The sequence below is a fragment of the Mixophyes fleayi genome, chromosome 10 (assembly GCF_038048845.1).
Source record: "Mixophyes fleayi isolate aMixFle1 chromosome 10, aMixFle1.hap1, whole genome shotgun sequence".
NCBI lineage: Eukaryota > Metazoa > Chordata > Amphibia > Anura > Limnodynastidae > Mixophyes > Mixophyes fleayi.
The window spans coordinates 20,516,466-20,540,763 of NC_134411.1; the positions used below are offsets into that span (position 1 = coordinate 20,516,466).

The 24,298-nt window shown below is 42.6% G+C and overlaps 1 protein-coding gene across 3 annotated transcripts in view; it reads left to right on the forward strand.

Moving 5' to 3' along the window:
- Positions 1 to 24,298, forward strand: part of METTL15 (methyltransferase 15, mitochondrial 12S rRNA N4-cytidine) — a 173,010-nt gene that overhangs the window by 69,016 nt on the left and 79,696 nt on the right. For all 3 annotated transcript variants that reach the window (XM_075188017.1, XM_075188016.1, XM_075188018.1), the window contains exon 4: positions 21,804 to 21,940. In XM_075188017.1, the coding sequence (XP_075044118.1) occupies positions 21,804 to 21,940 (137 nt within the window). The remainder of the gene's footprint in view (positions 1 to 21,803; positions 21,941 to 24,298) is intronic.

The window sequence follows — 24,298 nt, forward strand, 5'->3', positions numbered from 1 at the left end:
TGACCTCACCTCCCTTCCTAACTACCGCCCTATCTCTCTTCTCCATTATGCCTCCAAATTACTTGAGCGGATTGTCTGCAGTCGCCTCACCAGACACCTCTCAGACAACTCCCTCCTTGACCCTCTCCAATCTGGCTACCACCCCCTTCACTCCACCGAAACAGCCCTGGCTAAAGTTACTAATGATCTCCTATCAGCCAAATCCAAGGGTCACTACTCCATACTCATCCTCCTCGACCTCTCCGCGGCCTTCGACACCGTGGACCACCCCCTCCTGCTGCATACTCTTCTCTCTCTCTGCCTCTCTGGCTCTGTTCATGCCTGGTTCACCTCATACCTTTCTAACCACTCCTTCTCTGTATCCACGTCTGGTTCTTCCTCCACCCCCTCCCCTCTCCCTGTTGGAGTCCCTCAGGGCTCTGTTCTTGGCCCTTTACTCTTTTCGCTCTATACTTCCTCCCTTGGAGCTCTCATCTCTTCGTTCGGTCTTCAGTATCACCTATATGCTGACTATATTCAACTCTACTTCTCTTCTCCTGATCTTTCCTCCTCCCTCCTCTCTCATGTAACTGACTGCCTCTCAGCCATCTCCTCCTGGATGTCTTCACGCTTTCTTAAAATTAACATCTCCAAAACTGAACTCATTGTCTTTCCCCCACCCAGATGCCCTTCCCACCATGACCTCTCTATAACTGTTAACAACTCCACTATCTCCTCTGTCACCCAACTCCGCTGCCTAGGAGTCACTCTTGACTCCTCTCTCTCTTTTGCCCCCCACATTCAATCCCTTGCCCAAGCCTGTCGCTTCCAACTCCGTAACATTGCCCGCATCCGTCCTTTCCTCTCTCAAGATGCTACCAAAACTGTCATCCATGCTCTCATCATCTCCCGCCTCGACTACTGCAATCTCCTCCTTACTGGCCTCCCCTGCTCCCACCTCGCCCCCCTCCGCTCTATACTTAATGCAGCTGCGAGACTCATCTTCCTCACACGCCGCTCCTCCTCTGCCTCCCCTCTCTGTCTTGCCTTACACTGGCTCCCCTTCCCCTACAGTATCCTTTTCAAACTCCTCACCACCACCTACAAGGCTCTTTCCCAGTCTACTGCCCCTTATATCTCTAACCTCCTCTCCATCCACACTCCCGCCCGCTCCCTGCGCTCAGGCAATGATCGCCGCCTCTCCTCCACTCTGATTACTTCTTCCCACTCTAGAATGCAAGACTTCACCCGAGCTGCCCCCCTTCACTGGAACGACCTCCCTCGCTCCATCCGTCTATCACCCAATCTGTGCTCCTTCAAGCGGGCACTTAAAACTCACCTGTTCCTTAAGGCCTACCTACCATCCACCTAACCTTTCACCTCTTCTGTTTCTCACTGGCTCCTTTTTCTCTCCCCTTTGCTTCACTGGCTCCCTCTTGTGCCTGATTTTGTCTACCCTCCCTTAGGATGTAAGCTCGTATGAGCAGGGCCCCTCTCCCCTCCTGTCTCCAGACCTGTTCTTCCGCTCCGTCTTTACAGTATTTGCCTGCCTGGAGTTTCTGAAGTTCTGGTACTTTGTGTTTACTGTTCTGTATTGTTTTACCCTGTATAGTCTACTGTTTGTACCATGTACGGCGCTGCGGATACCTTGTGGCGCCTAACAAATAAACGATAATAATAATAATAATCTTCCAACATCTCTGATGTACTGTATCAGTACCTACAATCATCTTCCAACATCTCCGATGTACTGTATCAGTACCTACAATCTCTTACAACATCTCTGACGTACTGTATCAGTGCCTACAATCATTTTCCAACATCTCTGACGTACTGTATCAGTGCCTACAATCATCTTCCAACATCTCTGGTGTACTGTATCAGTGCCTACAATCATCTTCCAACATCTCTGGTGTACTGTATCAGTGCCTACAATCATCTTCCAACATCTCTAGTGTACTGTATCAGTACCGAAAAACTCTGCCCATCTCTGGTGTACTGCAAAAGTGGCCAAAAACTCAGCCCACCTCTGGTGTACTGCAAGAGTGCCTAAAAAATCTTTCAACCTTTTGATGTCCAGCACGTTCCTGCAGTCATCATATACCTGCAGATGTCTACTCATTCACCCCCTGCTCTACTTGAAATGCGTCAGCACACATGGAAAGATTGTGGCTGCATTTTCCACGATTTCCGCTTCAAACTCTTTTATCGGGCAGATTTTTAATCCAGGATTGCTAATTATCACATAGTGATCTCTGGCCAATATAGTAAAAATGTTAAGATTGTTGCAAAATGCTTTTTCATATTAGACTATTTTTTTTTTCTTTTTATATTAGTAGTTATTTAAAAAGGAACTAAAGTTTAGGGAGAGGGCACTTGCAACTCATATGTCAACCACATATCAATACTGTGCGCCATAGAAATTGGTGTTTTTATAAGGTATGTGTTCAGTGTGCATTTTTCTGTGGTCTGAGTACATTTATCACTAATCATCACTGTGTATCCTATTTTTAATTGGGAGCGGGGATAGAACAACCTGTAGTCAATCGAATCATTGGAATGTAAGTGAGGACAGGACTGGGATTTAAGAACAGTGTCATGATGTGACGGGAGATAAGAGGCCAGTGGGAAGCCACAGGCTGAGGGTGAGCAGTGGGAGTAACAGGGTCCCACAACAGCACAGAGCAGTGGTTTGAGGCTCCTGTCCCACTGATGTGAGAAGATTATGGTCTTAAACGCGTCTATATGAAATAAAGTTAATGCATCCAAATTGTTTTGTTTGTTTTCGTTTTTTTTTATTTAGGTTAGGTTCTTTTTCCTTTCTGGCAACTCATTCTGTGACAGGGAGAATGAAGTAATCACAAGCAGCCAGCACAAATCTAAAATCAGGTTGTTCTCAGACAAGATTGTTTCAATAAGCAAAAACACAATCTAGGTTTCTATCTCTTTCCCTTGAAATAATTGATAGGGTAAGCTGAAGAAATGTATTACTGTGAAAAATAGTTGGTTGTCAGAATGTCAGATGAAGTGTTTGCAAACAGTTACGTGTTGGATATGATTGATTTGGTGCAGACAAATAAGAGAGTGAGGGGCCAGTAGCAATTATTATTACTTTTCTCTTTCCTACACATATATTAAATATGCCACAGAGGATCAGTATTAATCTGACACTCAGGGCATTATTTTTACTGCTTGCTAAAGAAGAAGAAGAAACATTTACTGTAGAGATCTGCAAGATTACCTGATTGTGTACTGGGATAGAGTGAAACATTTCCTACATACATAATATCTATGTCCACCGTCATTCAGTATTTCATTTAGCCAAGTTGTTGCCGATAAGGAATTGTGTCAATATCTTGTCTGTCTAGAGTATGACTTTGTTTTAGTTGGAAGAATTTTGTGTAAACCTTCCCAAGTATTTCTATGAAGTGGGAAACGTCATCTGAATGATATAGCACAGTTATAATTTCCACCTGCTATTCCAGTGGTATGTAGCGCTTTAATGAGCATGCCTGAGAGCTGCCATACGTGTTCCTGTTACGTGTTTTACATATAAACTACTGTAGTAATCTGTGGCAGGTTTTGTATCATACAGTTTCAATAGCCAAGGTTGTCCATTCAGTGGTTAATTGAGTATTTTTTTTTTTTTATTATTATTTTTTTTTAAAGTTAATATTTTACATAAAGAATACAATACAATGCAATACACAAAATCCTGAAAAAACAAAACTAAAAAATGTAGAGTAAGGGTGTAGATGGTGTAAAGCAAGGATCACATAGACATGGTCAATAAATTAGTCATTCTGTGCACATTCATCATACAATAGCTTTTCAATAGGACAGGGCGCGTGGCACAGCAAATTGCTTCCACAACGAGATGCCACAATTGTGAGGTCACGGTGGCAGGGCCAAGCTGACGCAGTTCAATGTGAGTCGCGTCCTTGAGGTCCCGGTACTGCCCATCTTGCTGCGAAGTGACCAGGTTGCCGGAGGACAGCCTGCTCTTCCGGGAGTCCATGAGAGGTATCTGGAATTCGGTAGTCTTCTAGAAATTGGGGGAGAGTGGGCAAGTATGGTATAGGTGAATCACTCATGATCCACAGATTTGTTTTACAAATGAATCCATTTAATAAAGGAGTGGTTCACTTGCCATCCATGATCTGGCAATAATAGCTTTAGCGAAGATCAAAAGACCTATTGAAATATAAATTTACGTGGATTATTTACTAAGCAGAGACCAAATAGACACTTTCAAGTATGTATTCCTTATTGAAAAAAAAAATTCTAAGGTCGTTCCTATACCAAATGCCAGAAAGAATCATATATATGGACAATATGGGGCATATTCAATTCTCGGCGGAAACGACGAAAGTCTCGCGGTACGCGCAGAAAAAAAAAACGTTAATACGGTAATTTTCTCGCTACACTTCAGCTCGCAGCTCCCTAAGCCACTAGCTGAAATCCAGCGAACTATTACCGTATTAACGGTAATAGTTTTTCCGCTGCGCGGAAAAAAAACAATTGAATATGCCCCTATGAGTAGTTTCTCAACACCATTTTAAGATTCTTCAGTGGAGTAAAATACACTCTATGTACTATATAAAAGATTTTTGGAATTGAAAGAGATAGTTGCCAAATTAGTACATCCTACCATAAATTCCCACTCCATCTATCACAAACCGTTTGTGGTGTGTGAGATTAATATAACATAGAGTGTAGAAATTGCTTTGCATTAGTCTGGTTTACTAAGAATGCATTGAAGATGAGAATCACAAATTAAAGGTCCAACATAGTCAAACTGAGTAAATATGGTATGACACAAGTGCAAATAACTGCAGAACATCTCATTAGACACACCAAATAAATTTTTTAGTTGCACAAACAATTTCAAAATATTAGTAGCAATATTATTAGCATATAATTGTCTAAGCATAGTAATTCTAGTTTTAGTATAGTTTTTCTTTATACCCAATTTGAGTAACTCTCTTTATATTTCGAGTTATTCTGCAAAAGAGTGCATGGGTCAACACCTGGCCCACCCAAAAGCAGGCAATTTCCAAATTGCAAAAGGTCTACCTTAGGCCAGATTAGAAATTTCTTGATGCCACATCTTCTAACAGTGTCTGTAGTAGAGTAGGTGTCAGCCATCCTGCTCGCTTAAGAGATGTGTAATGGTATCTCCAGCAGCTTCTTCAACACACCACTCCTTCAGATAAAATATCTGCGCTGCCACATAATAATAAAGTTTTTCATTGGCAAGGCCACCAGAAGCCACAGACCTGAACAAGTTCTTAAACGGAAGGCCACCAGAAGCCACAGACCTGAACAAGGTCTTAAACGGAAGGCCACCAGAAGCCACAGACCTGAACAAGTTCTTAAACTGAAGGCCACCTGAAGCTACAGACCTGAACAAGGTCTTAAACGGAAGGCCACCAGAAGCTACAGACCTGAACAAGGTCTTAAACGGAAGGCCACCAGAAGCCACAGACCTGAACAAGGTCTTAAACGGAAGGCCACCAGAAGCCACAGACCTGAACAAGGTCTTAAACGGAAGGCCACCAGAAGCCACAGACCTGAACAAGTTCTTAAACTGAAGGCCACCTGAAGCTACAGACCTGAACAAGGTCTTAAACGGAAGGCCACCAGAAGCTACAGACCTGAACAAGGTCTTAAATGGAAAGCCACCAGTAGCCACAGACCTGAACAAGGTCTTAAACGGAAGGCCACCAGAAGCCACAGACCTGAACAAGTTCTTAAACTGAAGGCCACCTGAAGCCACAGACCTGAACAAGGTCTCAAAGCGAATCCTTGCTCACGTCGGTTTTCTCTCCACGCTAATAGTATCATTATTAAGTTTATGAAACTCTGGCTCAGGAATATATGTTGGGGCATGTAGTAAAATATCTACAAATTTTAGACATAACCAACAGTTTGATTAAATCAATTCTACCTGTCATGGCAAGATAAACTTATGTTTTTTAATGTTAAGATCATCAGTAAGTGGTTCAATGTTAAGAGGAACTTAATCGGACATATCAGTAACTCATAAGCCACATAGGTATTTGAATGTTGTGGTCCAATTTAATGGATTTTGCAGTGACACCACTTTGCACATTACTGGCTGTGATTGTATTGTGTGATCTATCTGTTCAATAAAGTGTGTTTATTGGATTTTCTCTAAAAACATAAGACAGACAATTGGATGCCTAGCTAGCTAAACATAAACAAACCTTAGTATAATCTAAGCCGAGTGACCATAATGTTGCAGATGGTTATACACATTATAGATATTCCAAATCAAGTCTGAGTCCAATATTGTTGTCGACATACACAAAAGCAAAAGAAGCATATCATACTCCAAGGCCCAGTGTATTGACCTAACAGAGTGAATACAGATTAACATGGCAACGCCAGAAGATGCCTCTGCAACAGGGAGAAGAAACCCTGGGGGAGCAACAAATAGAACCTCGGCTCTCAACCCAACAGGATTATGAGCCTGATGAGGATGAATGACAAAATTTGATTTATACCAGGGATGCCAGCCCTTATATATTTGTGCAGAGCTTCCCTAGTCTCATACAGAAATCTTTTATCTTTCCAGACATCATTTACCAGGGCAATCCAGTTATGTACACTAGGAGGTTCTATTGACATCCACCCCCATGCTATGATCACCTTGGCAAGCGAAGTTAAATTGAATACATACTTAAACAGTGGCTTACTAAAGTGTTCTTCCAAAAAGGCAGGCTCGCGGAAACAGGGTAGGGTCAGCCTCTAGAGTGGATGAGATGCAGCACCATTCCGGACTCCAAAAGGCGTGCACTGCAGGACACAAACAAATCATATACCAGAAGGTACCAGAGGGGTCATTACACTTAGGACATTGGGAATTACTACGGCGACCCATCCTGTGTAATCTAGTAGGGGTAAAATACAGTCTATGCAAGATATAGAAATGCACCTGCTGGAACCACAAACATGAGTTGGCCTCTCTGGTGCACCAGTAACAATGCCCCAATCCTCATCTGAAATATCTCTCAGGTGAATCTCCCACTTAGCTTTAAGGGGCTCTAGACCCTCCGGTGATAATTGAGGGAGCAGTTCAGCATAGAATACGGATATCACCCTACCATACGCCATGCATACCAGGATCTTCCTGTGATCTGTCTTTGCTGATGACCTTGATCACATATTTACTAGACCTAAGAAATTGTGTTGTGGCTTTGGAAAACACCTTTGGCTGATGCTGAGTTAGGCCTACACCTGTTTGTTTAGTGGATGGATATTTGGAGCTGCTACGGACTCTAGACAAGGCTCATCAAAAGAGAAAGATCTATAACCCAAGGGTTCCACCACCATCCACTGTATCCGGTCTATAACCAGAGCAGCTTTTTTTAAAACTGGAAGTGACAATAAGGTAATTTGCTGTTGTAAAACCGCAAAAATCAGCAGAAGACCTGCTAGTATAAAAAGATAGGACTTAAACTAACCAAAATTTCTTCACTTGCTTCGGAAGTTCCAGTTTAGCAGCAAAATGCGTATTGTTACCGTGATAAATTATTTCATATTGGACCACATTTCACAAGCGGCAGGTCTCAGACGACCCTAGAGTCACCGTTGGGAAAATAAATCTCCAAGGACCACTGGGTTGGAACCTTTTTAGCTGGACTAGTGAAGAAGTTAAATCCCACCATCTGTGACACCTGGGTTGTCATTCAAAAAGTAAATATTTAGCAAGTGTTCTTTTCTTTTTATTATCCTATCTAACACTGTCCGCTGGTAGAAACACTTACAGAATGTCAGGTTAATATCAACTTATTTTTAGGGATGTGCACCGGCCACTTTTGGTGTCTCGTGTTTTGTGTTTTGGATTCGGATTTGCTTGAGGTTTTGGGTTCGGATTTGTTTCGCAAAACACCTGACGAAAGGTTTTGGTTCTGATTTAAGGTTTTGGATTCGGATTTATTTCGAAAAAAACATAAAAAGTGCTAAAAACCAGTTTTGTGTTTTTTTTTTTCACTCCTACGCTATTATTAACCTCAATAACATTCAATAACAATAATTTCCACTAATTTCCAGTCTATTCTGAACACCTCACAATATTGTTTTTAGGCCAAAAGGTTGCACCGAGGTAGCTTGAGCACATAATGACAAAAAAAGAGGTACAAGATGGAATTGTTCTGGGCCCTCCCTCCCACCCCTCCCGAGATTCGATGCGAGACTTGGACGACAGAGCCTCGTTTTCATTTTTTTGCCCGCCGGAAATATCCGAACAGTGCTCGGATCCTGTTCGGATCCGCACTGTTCGGGTGGGCTCGGATTAGCGGAATCCGAGCCCGCTCATCTCTACTTATTTTACCTTCATGATCTGAAAATCTCAATTTTGGGTTTGAGAATTCTTTACATATTCACCATACTATACATGCTAAGTGTCAGGATTTCCCAGGTATGACCACGGAGAGGAGATAAGTGGTTATAATGAGTTTATTAACAAACAGAGATGACAAGGTAACTCATGAGACAGTTCAAAGTGCGGATGAGAAACAGGTAACTGCAATAGTAGATTTCAACAGGCAGTGTAGAACTACAAGTACCAGGTATAATGGTTAAAGATGCAGGAGTCCAGGACACAGGTAACAACAAATAGTAGATTTCAACAGGCAGCGTAGAACTACAAGTACCAGGTACAATGGTTAAAGATGCAGGAGTCCAGGACACAGGTAACAACAAATAGTAGATTTCAACAGGCAGCGTAGAACTACAAGTACCAGGTATAATGGTTAAAGATGCAGGAGTCCAGGACACAGGTAACAACAAATAGTAGATTTCAACGAAGAAATATGCAGGAGTCCAGATAGCAGATAGAAGCTGAGCACAGGGAATGCTCCTCGGAATGACCTGATGATCTGGCCCAGACTGTTTGAAGCAGGCAGGTATAAATAGGCCTCATGCAGCTGAAACCACTCCCAGTGATCAAGGAGAATAATCAAGTAGCACAGTGGCCCCTTTGGTGGGCAGTGGTACTACAAGTGGAAAGCATACCAAATCAAATAGAGTCACTGCAGACAGCAGCTGCAGAGTGCAAATCGTGACAGTACCCCCTCCTTAAAGGGCGGATTCCAGACGCCCAAATACTAGAAATGGTCAGAAAAGTCAGAGTCATAGTCCAGAATTGGGCATGTATTTGAGAAGTCTTCATGCAAGGACGGGAAGGGTATAGAAACCACACCACAGGGGAGTTGAGATCCAGGAGAATCTTTCTTCTTCTTCTTCCTCTTCACTTTCTTTTTATGGTTTTTAGAGGGTTGCTGGAAATGGAGTGAAGAAAACGATAATCTCAAAGTGGGAGTAGCTGGAGATAGAACATGTGGCATAGATGAAGCACTGGGAGTGAGAATAGCAGGTGCTGGTGTAAATTCTTTGATCACGGCCTCAGTAAAAAGCTGTAAATCAGACAGAATGGGATCTTGGGTTTCAATTAAGGGCTCTGCCCATTCCAGAGCTTCCCCTGTAAAGTTGGCCAACATGTAAAACACTTGCTTTCGTTGAGTATCAAGGAGGTTGGATACAGAGGGAAAATAGGATATACAGAATTTAATAAGAGCACGAAATTGCTGAATATCCCCATTGAAGGTAGGTGGTTGGAAGACTTGAACAGAAGGTGAATTCGAATTAGCATGAGACTCAGCCAGCTCGGGTTGAACATACATCCCTTGGGACTTGGGTAGGACCCCCTTGGCAGAAGACAATCCATACTGAGCAGATGACTTGGCAGGGCGCCCGGATTGGGCGGCAGAATTGGGAGCAGGCCCGGACTGGGCCGCAGACTTGGGAGCAGGCCCGGACTGGGCCGCAGACTTGGGAGCAGGCCCGGACTGGGCCGCAGACTTGGGAGCAGGCCCGGACTGGGCGGCAGGCCTGGCAGGGACAGCACTTTGAGAAGCCTGAGGGCAGACAGCCCTTTGAGAAGCCTGAGGGCAGACAGCACTTTGAGAAGCCTGAGGGCAGACAGCACTTTGAGAAGCCTGAGGGCAGACAGCACTTTGAGAAGCCTGAGGGCAGACAGCACTTTGAGAAGCCTGAGGGCAGACAGCACTTTGAGAAGCCTGAGGGCAGACAGCACTTTGAGAAGCCTGAGGGCAGACAGCACATTGAGAAGCCTGAGGGCAGACAGCACTTTGAGAAGCCTGAGGGCAGACAGCACTTTGAGAAGCCTGAGGGCAGACAGCACTTTGAGAAGCCTGAGGGCAGACAGCACCAAGTGGCAACTCGGGCTGGACCGCATGGACTGGCAACTCGGGCTGGACCGCATGGACTGGCAACTCGGGCTGGACCGCATGGACTGGCAACTCGGGCTGGACCGCATGGACTGGCAACTCGGGCTGGACCGCATGGACTGGCAACTCGGGCTGGACCGCATGGACTGGCAACTCGGGCTGGACCGCATGGACTGGCAACTCGGGCTGGACCGCATGGACTGGCAACTCGGGCTGGACCGCATGGACTGGCAACTCTTTTGGAGCAGACTGGAGGGACAGGACCCCCTCTGGAGCAGACGGGAAGGGCAGCGCCCCCTCTGGAGCGGACTGGAAGGGCAGCGCCCCCTCTGGAGCGGACTGGAAGGGCAGCGCCCCCTCTGAAGCGGACTGGAAGGGCAGCACCCCCTCTGGAGCGGACTGGAAGGGCAGCGCCCCCTCTGGAGAGGACTGGAAGGGCAGCGCCCCCTCTGGAGAGGACTGGAAGGGCAGCGCCCCCTCTGGAGCGGACTGGAAGGGCAGCGCCCCCTCTGGAGAAGTCTTTAAGGGCAGCGCCCCCTCTGGAGAAGTCTTTAAGGGCAGCGCCCCCTCTGGAGAAGTCTTTAAGGGCAGCGCCACCTCTGGAGAAGTCTTTAAGGGCAGCGCCCCCTCTGGAGAAGTCTTTAAGGGCAGCGCCCCCTCTGGAGAAGTCTTTAAGGGCAGCGCCCCCTCTGGAGCAGACTGTAAGGGCAGCGCCCCCTCTGGAGCAGACTGTAAGGGCAGCGCCCCCTCTGGAGCAGACTGTAAGGGCAGCGCCCCCTCTGGAGCAGACTTTAAGGGCAGCGCCCCCTCTGGAGCAGTCTTTAAGGGCAGCGCCCCCTCTGGAGCAGACTGTAAGGGCAGCGCCCCCTCTGGAGCAGACTGTAAGGGCAGCGCCCCCTCTGGAGCAGACTGTAAGGGCAGCGCCCCCTCTGGAGCAGACTGTAAGGGCAGCGCCCCCTCTGGAGCAGACTGTAAGGGCAGCGCCCCCTCTGGAGCAGACTTTAAGGGCAGCGCCCCCTCTGGAGCAGACTTTAAGGGCAGCGCCCCCTCTGGAGCAGACTTTAAGGGCAGCGCCCCCTCTGGAGCAGACTTTAAGGGCAGCGCCCCCTCTGGGTTGAACTGGGGAACCTGGGTTCTCATGGGAGCAGATAACATGTCTGGAATGAAGACAGAAGCTTGTAATTTAGAGCTGGAGATAGAGGTTGAAGATGGTCGGAGTCTACGGAGCGGGCAATCCTGTAAAAAATGTACATCACTGGCACAGTAAAGACACAGTTTGTAGGTCATCCTGCGCCATCGCTCCTCTTCGGTCAGGTGAGGGCGTGGAGCACCTGAAAACCTGGAATTTGTTACAGGAATATTGGGAGGTACTGCTTGCAGAGAGTCAAAGGCAGACAAATTTGGTAATGAAATGTTAGCAGCATAGTTAGACTCCTTACAGCAGGATGTATTAGGGGTGGAAACTGGAAGTTGCTTAAGCACTTGGTTCAGCAAGGAAGATACTTGCGCTATTTGAGTGCGAAGTTGAAGAATGTCCACTTGGAGCAACTGGAACAGGGAATTTTCTGAGGAAATATCAGCCATGGTCTTAATGTTGAAAACGGAGTAGGTCACTTCCCTGGAAATCCTTTCCAAAAGAGATGAAAGCCGTGCAGCAGCAGGCTTGGTTTTATGGCCAGATCATACTGTCAGGATTTCCCAGGTATGACCACGGAGAGGAGATAAGTGGTTATAATGAGTTTATTAACAAACAGAGATGACAAGGTAACTCATGAGACAGTTCAAAGTGCGGATGAGAAACAGGTAACTGCAATAGTAGATTTCAACAGGCAGTGTAGAACTACAAGTACCAGGTATAATGGTTAAAGATGCAGGAGTCCAGGACACAGGTAACAACAAATAGTAGATTTCAACAGGCAGCGTAGAACTACAAGTACCAGGTACAATGGTTAAAGATGCAGGAGTCCAGGACACAGGTAACAACAAATAGTAGATTTCAACAGGCAGCGTAGAACTACAAGTACCAGGTATAATGGTTAAAGATGCAGGAGTCCAGGACACAGGTAACAACAAATAGTAGATTTCAACGAAGAAATATGCAGGAGTCCAGATAGCAGATAGAAGCTGAGCACAGGGAATGCTCCTCGGAATGACCTGATGATCTGGCCCAGACTGTTTAAAGCAGGCAGGTATAAATAGGCCTCATGCAGCTGAAACCACTCCCAGTGATCAAGGAGAATAATCAAGTAGCACAGTGGCCCCTTTGGTGGGCAGTGGTACTACAAGTGGAAAGCATACCAAATCAAATAGAGTCACTGCAGACAGCAGCTGCAGAGTGCAAATCGTGACACTAAGTATTTATAGGCAACATCTTGCTTAATGGGTCCTATTAAACATATATGGGGGTCTGTGGCTAACTGTGATTGCCTAAAATCTTTTCTGTGTTGCATCGTTTTAGTGGTTTGAGAGAGTGCTTTAAATTCTATTTCTCACTTGTGTATCTTTTTAGGAATAGAAAAAGGAAGTTCCATTTTATCTGTGGCTGTTGTACTCGTTAGGAGATATACTGCTTCATCATGTCATGTCACTTATAAAAGTCTCTCTCTTTCATGGTCAGAGAGTTTATTTTCCTACATGGTTTATCCTCCCCATCTCCAGTGCGCAGTCTATGAACATAGCCCCTCACAATGCAGGAAGCAGTTTTCAGGACTGGATGTTGACTGCTAAATGGGTGCAGCTAAGTTTGAAAATGATGTATCTACTAAAATGACAAAATTAAATGACATTGCTATCTTCTTGTCAATTTTGCGCTAGGGTCTGTTGTTTTTCCTGTAGCTTTTCCTAGTTTAAGGCCCATTGAGAAGTCAACAACCGGCTAGTGAGCCACATCCGACGTAGAGAACTTTACTGAAGTGTAATAAACCACTTTTATTCTACTCTTTTGTAAATTGGTTTATAAGATCTCCAATTATGGGAGCCCTCTTCTCTCTGTGAGATTATAAAATAATTGATAGTTATTAAGATGTACAAATATGTGAAATGCCTTAATAAAAAAAAAAAAAAAACTATACAGGACTACGCTTTGAAGAAAAAAAACAGAAGCTTCCTATGAAACAGACAGCAACAGGAATCCAGGCTGATGGAAGCAGCTGGCAGGAAAAGCATGTAATGCTGAACAGAGGATGTGGGCTTATATGTATATTTGCTGAGCTAAAGAGATTTCCTTATATGTCCTTGTCGTTAACCAGTTAATGATGGTCACTATGTATAATAAAGGATCAGCTTGCATGGACCCTCAGAGCTGAATTTGAAACTGCAACACCTCGTTTGTGTTTCATTTCTCCACTTTGCTGTCGACGGCAAAATACCACATAGGAAATCAGGTTATCAGAGATTGATAGTAGGGGCACCAAGCCTTGGTACCCCGACATCTCCATGGACAGGATTCATATTAAAATACTTTTTCATTCCTCTTTCTTTTTTTTTAGGAACAGAACAAAACATTTAATCCTGAACATCTTGTTTATGCAAATAAGACATTGTACAATCCTTTTCATTATAACTTCCAATTGTGTGTCACTATGGCAATTGCATATCCTGAAAATCATAGACGGGTGCAATTTTTATTTGATGTACCCCACTGTAATAAAATAGTTATATTATAAGAGTATCCTCCAGGACATCCCGGGATCATCCCCCAACTTTTGTTGTTTTTTGCTGACTTTTATGCTTTCGTTTTTAGGGTTTTAGTCTCACTACAGTAGTATGTCCTCCATGGAAATCGCATACAGTGTTAGAGACAGAAATTTCAGAGTACACGTTAGAAATCAACCCCATATCAGGTGACTTTATCAGCGGTTGCATTCCACTCAACCATTACGTTTGCTGGGGTGTAGTAATTACCTCTTCAGTTTTAATGTAATAAAGTACAATATAGGTAATATATTTGACACAATATCAGTGACACCTAAGATCCTATAAATGAAGTCAGGCTCCTTATCTGTTTTCCTTGCATCCCTGTGACCCAATAGGTCTCATGTTAATGTCATCTTGACTGCTTGCCAGGGTGAAATTGGTGGCCTGAGATCAAAGTCCTCTTTAATCCTTTGATTAAATCCTGTAGCACATCCATTCACAGGGGGGCAGCTCGTTGTCGGGTCAGACAACAAGACAGGAAACTAAACACACACTGGCATATTTGCTTTAATAAATATATAATTCTTGCTGAAGATAAAAAGGAGATTTTTCCCGCAAAACTAATCAGCAGTTCTTAAATCAGACTGACATATTTTTACCTGGACTCACAGCTTGACACAATTAACTGGTCTGCTGCTGGAATGCATACGATCACAGGGTTTGTATATCTGACTATTCTCTGCATGGGGGAAGATTTAGTAATGTGAGTTTGGTACTATATCCTACTTCTATGTAATTCTTGGAGTTTCACATATTGACTGATCACAGAATATAGTTCCCCTCAGCTTCTCACAGTGAAAGCGGCCACTTTGTAGGATGCACCAACACATATTGTGATTGCCCACTCTACCGAAATGGCTGGGAGACCCCCTTATTCCAGAGGTCGTCTCCCAGACTCCCGGGAGAGCACGTTATTCTCCCGTGTCCAGCCCACTTCCTAGTGAATCCTGACGTTTTGGCCCCCGGGGCCAAAATGGTGTGACATCACTAAAGCGGTGGTAGTCACATTATACATCGGTTAAACCTACAAAAAATATCGCGATTTAACAGAGATATCTCGGTATTTAAAGAGCCAATGCCAGGACCCAATGACTTGAACATCTCATTTACACGTTGGGGTCCTGGCATTGCCAATTTTAAATACCGAGATATCGCTGTGGCTATGGAGAGTGATGTAATTTCAAAGTGCCGGCATTCAGAGGAATCGGTATGTAGTGTAAGCATGCCAAGGATGTCCACTGTTATTTTTATTGTAAGTCATTATTTTAGTTTTGTAGGCATTCATTAAATTGCGATTATTTTTTTTTGTAGGTTTAACTGATGTTGGAATTGCCAACATCGGAAAATGGTACCCAACCCCACTAAAACACGTGGCACTTCCGGAACAGGAAAAGGGCATGACATCACACAGTTTTAGCGTGGTTGAATTCGTCACATTTTTCCTATCAGGACTGTTAACCGGAGTGTTTTTAAGAAAGTTAAGCTATTGCTTACTTTGCCTCTGATAGAAAATAATATATATAGATATTGTCAAAGTCGTATAATTGGATGAACGAAAGTATATTGGTTAATATTTTTTTGCCGTGCGTTTGCGATCAGTATGCCACGTAACACGTGGAATAGCGCGATCGCACGGTAAAATATGCACGCACACACTCGCACTATAACATTTAGTTATTTATATATTTCATATTTATATTGGTTCCATTCCACAGTGATTTATGAGCAGATAGTATTTAGTTTATTATTAGTTTATATATTATGATTATATGTACACTTTAGTGTTGTTTAAGGTTCAGGTTACAGGAAACGTGTCATGTCTGGTATCATTTTAATCCCCTATTCATCAGCAGTTGTCCGGTTTCTTCGCTGAAGAGATCGCACATTGCATACTCTAGTTAGCGATGTTAGGGAATAAATGTTTAAAGTAATACTGACTATAAAATGCTAATAGACTAGTTGTAACTGGATTCTTGGTGGGAAAGTCAGAGCACAACCCCTGGAGAGATGACCCCCACCTTTGGATATTTTGGTTTGAACTGGCCTATGACCTGCAGCACACTGGACCTTCCTGATACCTGGACCAATAGAAGCAAGCCACACCATCTGCATTGTTTTCTCTGTAACTGAGTATATATAATAGAGCTGTGCTGGCACTGGCTTCAGTCTTCTCTGACCGCAGTTTTCTGGAGTGAAGTACTGTACGCTGGTACCAGTGGGAGCGCTGCGAGCGCAGCGGTATGTATGTATGTATGTATGTATCTTTTGGTATTGCCTGTACTGTATAATAATTATGTATTGAACAGCTAAATTTTGCTATCTGCTAAAAAAAATTACTTTGTTCTTTGGAAACACAAATCGTTTATGCAATGCTTATTTGAAAACTAAAAAATTACTTTAATAATATATATATATATATATATATATATATTATACACACACACACTATATATGACCTGGACCACTATCTTGCCTAGGGCCCCACGGGTTCATAATCCCGCTCTGCTAAGCATGACAAGATCAAGTCTTGCATTTTGTGTGACACACACATTCTGTGCGAGTTTGATGACACTGTGCAGCAGTGCGTATATGCTACATTTCATGAAGGTCACTGCAAAACTCCCCAAATTGGCTCCAGCCTCTAAGATTTATCTTCCCAAATATGTGTAAATACTTGGGCTTGCACTAATTGGTTACACTTTTGGGAAGGATCACAGGAACTTTTTTTCATGATTTTTGTCATTTCCCCACATAATGCTGTATAAATTTGACTTTGCTACTAACAGAATGCCCTGTCTGTTCTGAAAACAAAGCAATAAAAAATGTCCTTGTTTAAAATAAGTCATAAAAAGGTTATTACTATTGAGATTTGCAAGATCACCAAAACATAATAGGTGTCTGTGCAGGAAGTGGCATCAAATCTTCTTGAGACGAAGGAGTTAAAAACTTAACATCCCTAAACTAATAAGGTCTTTAAAACATTATAGTTATTGTTTGAAAGGAGGCATATGATGTTTCTATATTTTAGCTGCTATAAATTTTGCGTTAAATAGCTGAACCCAGAGGGCAACTGGGATTCTGTTTTTGTTATGTACCGTCATAAATGGATTCTAAAATTCCTCTGGGTAAATCTGTCAGAAAATCATAACTTAACTAAAGGACTGTGACTCATACTGTATAGCACCATTGTGACATTCCGTTCTGTTATTTGCAGGGACATGTAGAAATAATGTGATTTACTTATATCTGATTAAAAAGAATTGAACTTGATCGCAAGGCAAAATTTTCAGAAGACTGTTTAAAGTGTTGTGGGAGTGCTTGTGTTTTTGTTTTCATTCCTTTTGGAAAAAAAACTTATTTCTCTGAAAAAAATATATATATCTTTTTGAAGAGAGAGGAATATTCTTTAGTTATTGAGGTTTCCTTGGCTATAACACATTACCTTGATTATTTTATATATTCCTTTTTTCCTATGTGGTGTATCTGTATTTTTTTATACATTATATCTTTGTGTTTGATTCTAGCTAGCTGCAAGAGACGAATATGGTTGTCCAGTAAGAGCTATGGGGGGGAGAATTCAATTGGCCGCGTTACGAGTAAAAGTTACGCGGCCTGCACATTATTACCGTTACTTCCTGAGCTGTGAGCAGAAAGCCGGGTTAAAACTACCGTAATAACGGTAATAGTTGTAACGTTGCGCTTATCCGGGGGGAATTGAATGAGTGTTAGAAATTGGCAACGTTTTGTCTCAGTCGGAACAAGATGAGAGTAAACGTCTCTAAAAATTGTGCAGAGACCATTGAACCTGGTTCTTGTACAACTTGGTTGTTCACTTAAGTGTTAGTATGAGCCACCAAAAAGTAATGTTGCTATGACTTAAGATTTTCTTTTTGTAAACTTGAGCATCTAACCTGTCAATATTCTGTCTTTCTTATCTGTAAGCTTCCAAACAGGCACCTCTTAAAGGGATATTCCACCTAACTTATTACCAAATTAATTGTAGGCATTCCCACAGTAATTCTATGTTCATTCAATTATTTTAATTATTATTATTATTATTATTTTTTTTACCCCTTTGTTTCTTTGAATCAATGAAGTTTGAGGCAGAGCTTGTGCACAGCGGGGACCAGAGAGAAATATCACTAGGGGTAGATTATTCAAACCTTCTAAAAAGGAAAAGCACCCATAGCAATAAATCTATCATCATCATCATTTATTTATTTATATAACGCCACTGATTCCGCAGCGCTGTACAGAGAACTCATTCACATCAGTACCTGCCCCATGGGAGCTTACAGTCTAAATTCCCTAATGTACACACACAGACAGACAGACAGACAGACAGAGACAGTCTAGGGTCAATTTTTTTTTTATAGCAGCCAATTAACCTACTAGTATGTTTTTGGAGTGTGGGAGGAAACCGGAGCACCGGCACCCGGAGCAAACCCACGCAAACATGGGGAGAACATACAAACTCCTCACAGATAAGACCATGGACGGGAATTGATTTCATGACCCCAACGCTGTGAGGCAGAAGTGCTAACCACTGTGCCACCGTGATTTTCTAGAATGCACTAGATCACTGATGGGCAACAGGTGGTGCACCCAGCCTTTACCTGTGGCCCCAGCTCGTTCTTGTTTTATTGTCAGATTTATTTGTTATAACCTGTAACATTTGTTTAAAATGCCTCCTGATATGTTATACAGATAGTTAGTTGTCTCTTTTTATGATTAAATATGTTATTTTAACTTATTGCTGAGATTAATGCAGGTAATGCTCGACCTTTTGGGGAGACCCGATAAATGGCAGCCCGAGTAGTGCTCACCAGCGCCTGCCAGGAGAGCCGGGTCCATTGGTCCCGGGGTGTTAATGCGCGATCCCAGGTTAGATGTACGGCACAGCTCTGGCGGTAAGTGCAGCAGACAGCTCGGTCGCGGCAGTACGACTGATAAATGTGGCCACGCAATGCCCCAAGCATCAGGGCTCCTCCGGGGGGATTGCGGGTGTAAAACATCTGGTAGGCCCCACTAGTAGATCTGGCCGCGGCAGGAAGACCAGGAAGCCCAGTGTCAATTGGGCTCGATGGCTAGAATCATGTCTCCCCTCCAGATCTTGTGGAGGTAAGTTGGACCCTTTTACTCCCAGGGAAAAGGAAGATTAAGGGAGATTGGGTCAGAGCTCTGATGTTATGCAGCCTCTTAGAATGGCTGCCAGGCCACGCCCACACTCGGTCCTTTTGAAGGTTAGAGGGCCGCACCAAAATGTAGTGGAGTAGCTGGAGGGCCAGTCGTGTGGCCCTCCTGCCTTCAAATGGCTCACACAGTGTGCTCCCTCCTCCTCCAGGTATGCTGTGTGTCCTCCTTGCGCTGTGCAGAGAAGGTCACATGACTCAGAAGTCGGCTGCCCCGTTCTGCCCCTTCTGATCAGAGCATCCGGCTGCGGGGCCTCAGGTAAAGGCTCAGCGGACCTCCTGTTTCTCACTGCTGACATAAACGATTGTTACAATCTGATTGGTGGCTATGGGCAAGACCCTTGAACAGCCAAAATCTGTTCTATTATGAAAGTGATAACAATTTTTGCCTAGCTTTAATCCTCAATAAGTGATCATGGTCATTTAGCCGCCATGAGTTTCCGTAGAAGCTGCAGGACCACCATTTATAAATGAACAGAACAATTCCACCATTTCAAAGCAGAGTTAGTAATCCACACTTTTATAGGCATCACACCAAAAGTCTCTCCTTAATCTTATGCTACTTTAACATCAGTGGGTAAATGTATCAAGCTGAGAGTTTTCCGGCGGGTTTGAAAAGTGGAGATGTTGCCTATAGGAACCAATCAGATTCTAGCTGTCATTTTGTAGATTGTAGTAAAGAAATGATAGCTAGAATCTGATTGGCTTTTCAAACCCGCCGGAAAACTCTCCGCTTGATACATTTACCCCCAGAAATGTAAACTTGAACAGACCAGACACAAAAAATACTGTAAATGTAGTATCATATTACGAAATAATGTTGTAAATGAGCTTGACTTTTTTTGCGTAAAGTGTATAGTAAATGACGCTGTCTGGGGCATATTTCAAAATTGGGGCTTGTTGGTATTTCTTTGCTGAATGTATGCTCTGCCATCGTAAGGTTTTAGTGTGTGGGATGAGATATATTAAATTAGATTCACAAGTGAAGAGATTGTTCTTGGTTGGTGGTGGTTTACACAGCTGTTTTATCCGTTCCAGCCCGATCTCCATTCAAATAAAAGTAGGTATAGAATGTTTTCTAGGGGGGTTAAATAAGCACATTTGTGCAAATTGAAATCAACTGCAGGAGGCTTCTTAAATGATCCCTCAGGTTTTTACCAAATGCCCTGCAAAGCTTCCCACCATTAATTTCCCTGTCTGTCTACCCCTGGCTGGCCAGAGACAGATTTTTTTTTTTCTTAGCTATTGTCATATTCGGGTATCTTTACATCTATTAACTATGGATACATGAAAAGATTAATGAGAACTCTGAATTAGAAAGCCGTGCCAAGTACCAATTTGTAATATCTTAAATTACTTTTCCTACATAAGACAAATTGACTCCCCATAGGTATATGTTTAAGAGACCTGAGAAGATCAGAAGCTGGAAACCGTATAAAAAGCACTTTATTTCTTTTAGAGCTTTTGTCCGCTTATTAACGTGTAGTAAGAACTAATATTAAATATGGAGGTACATGGAATTATATTCCACCAGGCGTCCGTCACGGCGGTAGAGGTCACTCAATGTTGTGTGATATGCATCTGTTGTCTAGTGTAATAAGCTATGCCGAGGTGTATGCTAATAAAAAAAAAATCCCTGTTATTTTAACTAACCTGTGATGCAAATTATAAACCTCTTGCCCAGTGCCCAAACCTGATCACAATTGGTATGATTTGGAGATGAGTTAGATGTTTAGTAGCCTCAATATTATGGTCCCCAAACTGTTGCTGTAGAATTTATCCTGGCTCCATCTAGTGCTTGGTATAATGAGCAGGAGCAGTGGCGCATGCAGGGCGGGTTTCTGATTCTCTAGAAACCCCCCTGCGCTAACTAAGTGGCCACTGTCCTATACAGCAGCCGCGGCGCTGTCAAAGAAGCGTCTGCGGCGGTGCTGTATACAATACAGCACCGCCGCAGACGCTTCTTAGACAGCGCCACGGCTGCTCTATAAGACAGCGCTGGCGAAACGGAGCAACTCTCTCTCTGGTTTTTTTGGGTTTTTTTGGGTCGGCGGGGAGAACCCCCCCCCCCCCCCCCCCCCCGACAATCCTCCATGCGCCGCTGAGGAGGGCTTAAAATTAAACATACCACAGCCTCCTCTGTCAAATTTATGGGAGTTCATGAAGACTGCATTGTAACTACCTTTCTTTTCCGAATTGGTTCAAGCTCCGTAGGGGAAGACTAAAAAGCTTACGTCACTGTGTACTATGTGACCATTGTGAATGCAACTTCTATTTTACACAAGTACTTTTAAAATGGTTTTTCTACTGTGCGTTTTTAATGGAGCACACTGTAATGAGAAAAGGAAACAATTAACTGCAACTTCGTTATTGATTATAGTAATGATCTTGATGCTATACTGTGTGTAATATTCACAACAACCAGTGTTAAAAGTGGTGTAAAAACAGACCAAATGGGAATAATATAAGGCATGTTTTCAGCTAATCTCTACAAAGTAAATTATGGGTGTAAATGATAGACTAATCGCATGTATAAACATGTTAATCCCTGATAAAAATTAATACTGTGGATACAAGCCTTTTAAATGCTCAAACATTTAATTGTGCAATCACAAGAATGTATTATGCTTACGTGTATTTTTTTCCTTTTGTCATCTAGACTATACTGGATATGACGTTTGGGGCAGGAGGTCACACCACATCAATTCTGAAGCAGGCTCCTAATATTAAAGTATTAGCGCTAGACAGAGACCCTGCTGCGTATTCAATAGCTCAGCGTTTGTCCAACTGTGATGGGTAAGTGCGATATTTGATGAATCTTCGTTTTTACTTGAAGTACACCAAATGTAACGTATTTATTATGATTCTGCTCTGAGAATGTCTCATGAAATACTAAACACCAAATATAAATGCTACATTTATTTATTTTTTCACAGTTGTGTAAGCTTTTGTTGATTACACCATGCTTGTCTATGCTACTACTGTAAGCTCTTTCTTTCATCTTTATCCACACTAGTATTCATCAGTCTGAAGATAGTACTATACTGTGAGTGTGCAAGTTAATTATCTGTGACTTTTAAAGACCACATGTTGCTAATCTGATAAAATATGCAGCATTACTTGTGAATGGTGCTGAGATCTGGTGGACCCTACTTAAGAATCCACCTTTTTGGTGTTTTTTTTTGCCAAAGAACAACCACTTTTTTTTATAAATGTGGTGAAAAGCGTTATCTGTGAACCGGTTTTGATAAATCATCTTCATCATCATTTATTTATATACCGCCACTGATTCCGCAGCGCTGTACAGAGAACTCTGTACAGAGAAGTCCCTGCCCCATTGGAGCTTACAGTCTAAATTCCCTAACATACACACACAGACAGTGAAAGAGAGACTAGGGTCAATTTTTGATATCAGCCAGTTAACCTACTAGTATGTTTTTGGAATGTGGTAGGAAACCAGAGCACCTGGAGGAAACTCACGCAAACAAGGGGAGAACATACAAACTCCACACAGATAAGGCCATGGTCGGGAATTGAGTTCATAACCCCAGCGCTGTGGGGCAGAAGTGCTAACCACTGAGCCACTGTGCTGCCTTCAATGTCCACTGTATGTGTTGTGTATTATAGTGCAGTCTACTGGAGGTTCAGAAGTAGGAGTTCTGACCAGTTCTGTAGGAGAGAAGACTGGCAAAATTTTCAGGGAGGTAGACATAATGGATCTTGCATAAAGAACATCTCTAGATTTAACTCTCCAGAAACTACATAAAAAAATGGTAGTCTTACATTCCTAGTACCCCAGAACACAAACAATATAGATAACAAACACTGCATAGGTTGTGTTAATATCATGAAAAAAACATTAGTTTCATTTTAAGAGAAGCCATAATAGCAACTTTAAATCAGTAATTTATTAACCTATTGGACTGATCCAAATTTGTATATATATTTATTATTTTTATTACTTTTATAGGTGTGCATACATTTTATATGGTATTTTACTACACACACTATTTTTGTTGTTTAGTTCTGCAGAAATATTAGCACACAATGGTCTCTATAGAGATTAGGCCTTTGGGGAGCTCCAGCACATGTAGAACTTATTATTCTCCCACTTGATAATAAATGGCCTGATTCATTAAGGATCTTAACTTAAGAAACTTCTTATTTAAGTCTCCTGGACAAAACCATGTTACAATGCAAGGGGTGCAAATTAGTATTCTGTTTTGCACATAAGTTAAATACTGACTGCTACCTATTTGTGATTGGAGGTTTTAGCCAACGTTATTAAGTGGGTGTAAAAAGATAGTAATCTGCGTACTCTCACCCATCTGCCTTCTCTATGTACTTCAATAGAACTAGGTATATTGGGAGACCCTGATGTTGTTCCTGCATAACACTATCTGTTTTTGCTAATTCCACCTTCTCTTACTCGAATTATGGGGTTTCTTCTGTTCAGTTGAGGTCTATGTTTATAGCTGGCTCCCACATCAAAGGGCCTGAAACATACGTTGGTTGAAATTCAAGTTCTATGTCTTCCCTTTCTCTTGCCATTGTCATCCTGATTATTCAGTCCGATGATGTTTCTCGTACATCATGAAGTAGTGTAATGACGAGGGCAATATGTTGGGCTGACATAGGACTCGCATTGTGGCCTACGAAGGGTTAAGTTATCCTTTAAAAACTGATGCAAATGCATTTACAAATAGGCTTGAAAATTTCAATCATTTTCCAGGCTCCTGACTTATAGGAATAAAACTTTATTCCTTTTTGAAAAAGGAAAAAAGCCACCTATCTGGATATTTTTCTACTGCTTTGTAGTTGGAATATTGCAGATAGTTTCTCTTAAGCACTATGACTCATGCATGTTTTCACAACCCTTGTCCGTTTTTTTTAGCAAGCAGCTCACTGCAGGTTTTGTCTTATTTAGTTTTAATATTTAGTCCATTAAAACACAAAATATGTTTTCAGTATGTCTAGACATGCAGTAAAAATGTGTTTTTATATTTAAATAGAAAAGAGCATAAAAACAAAGATCTAAAATTCCTTCTATCGTGTCCCCTCACGTGGAAAGGAGTACGTATGCAGATGCTTGGACCTCACCACTGCACAAGTGCAGAAAGCTGTTCACATCCGTGATTTCAGACAGCTTAGCGT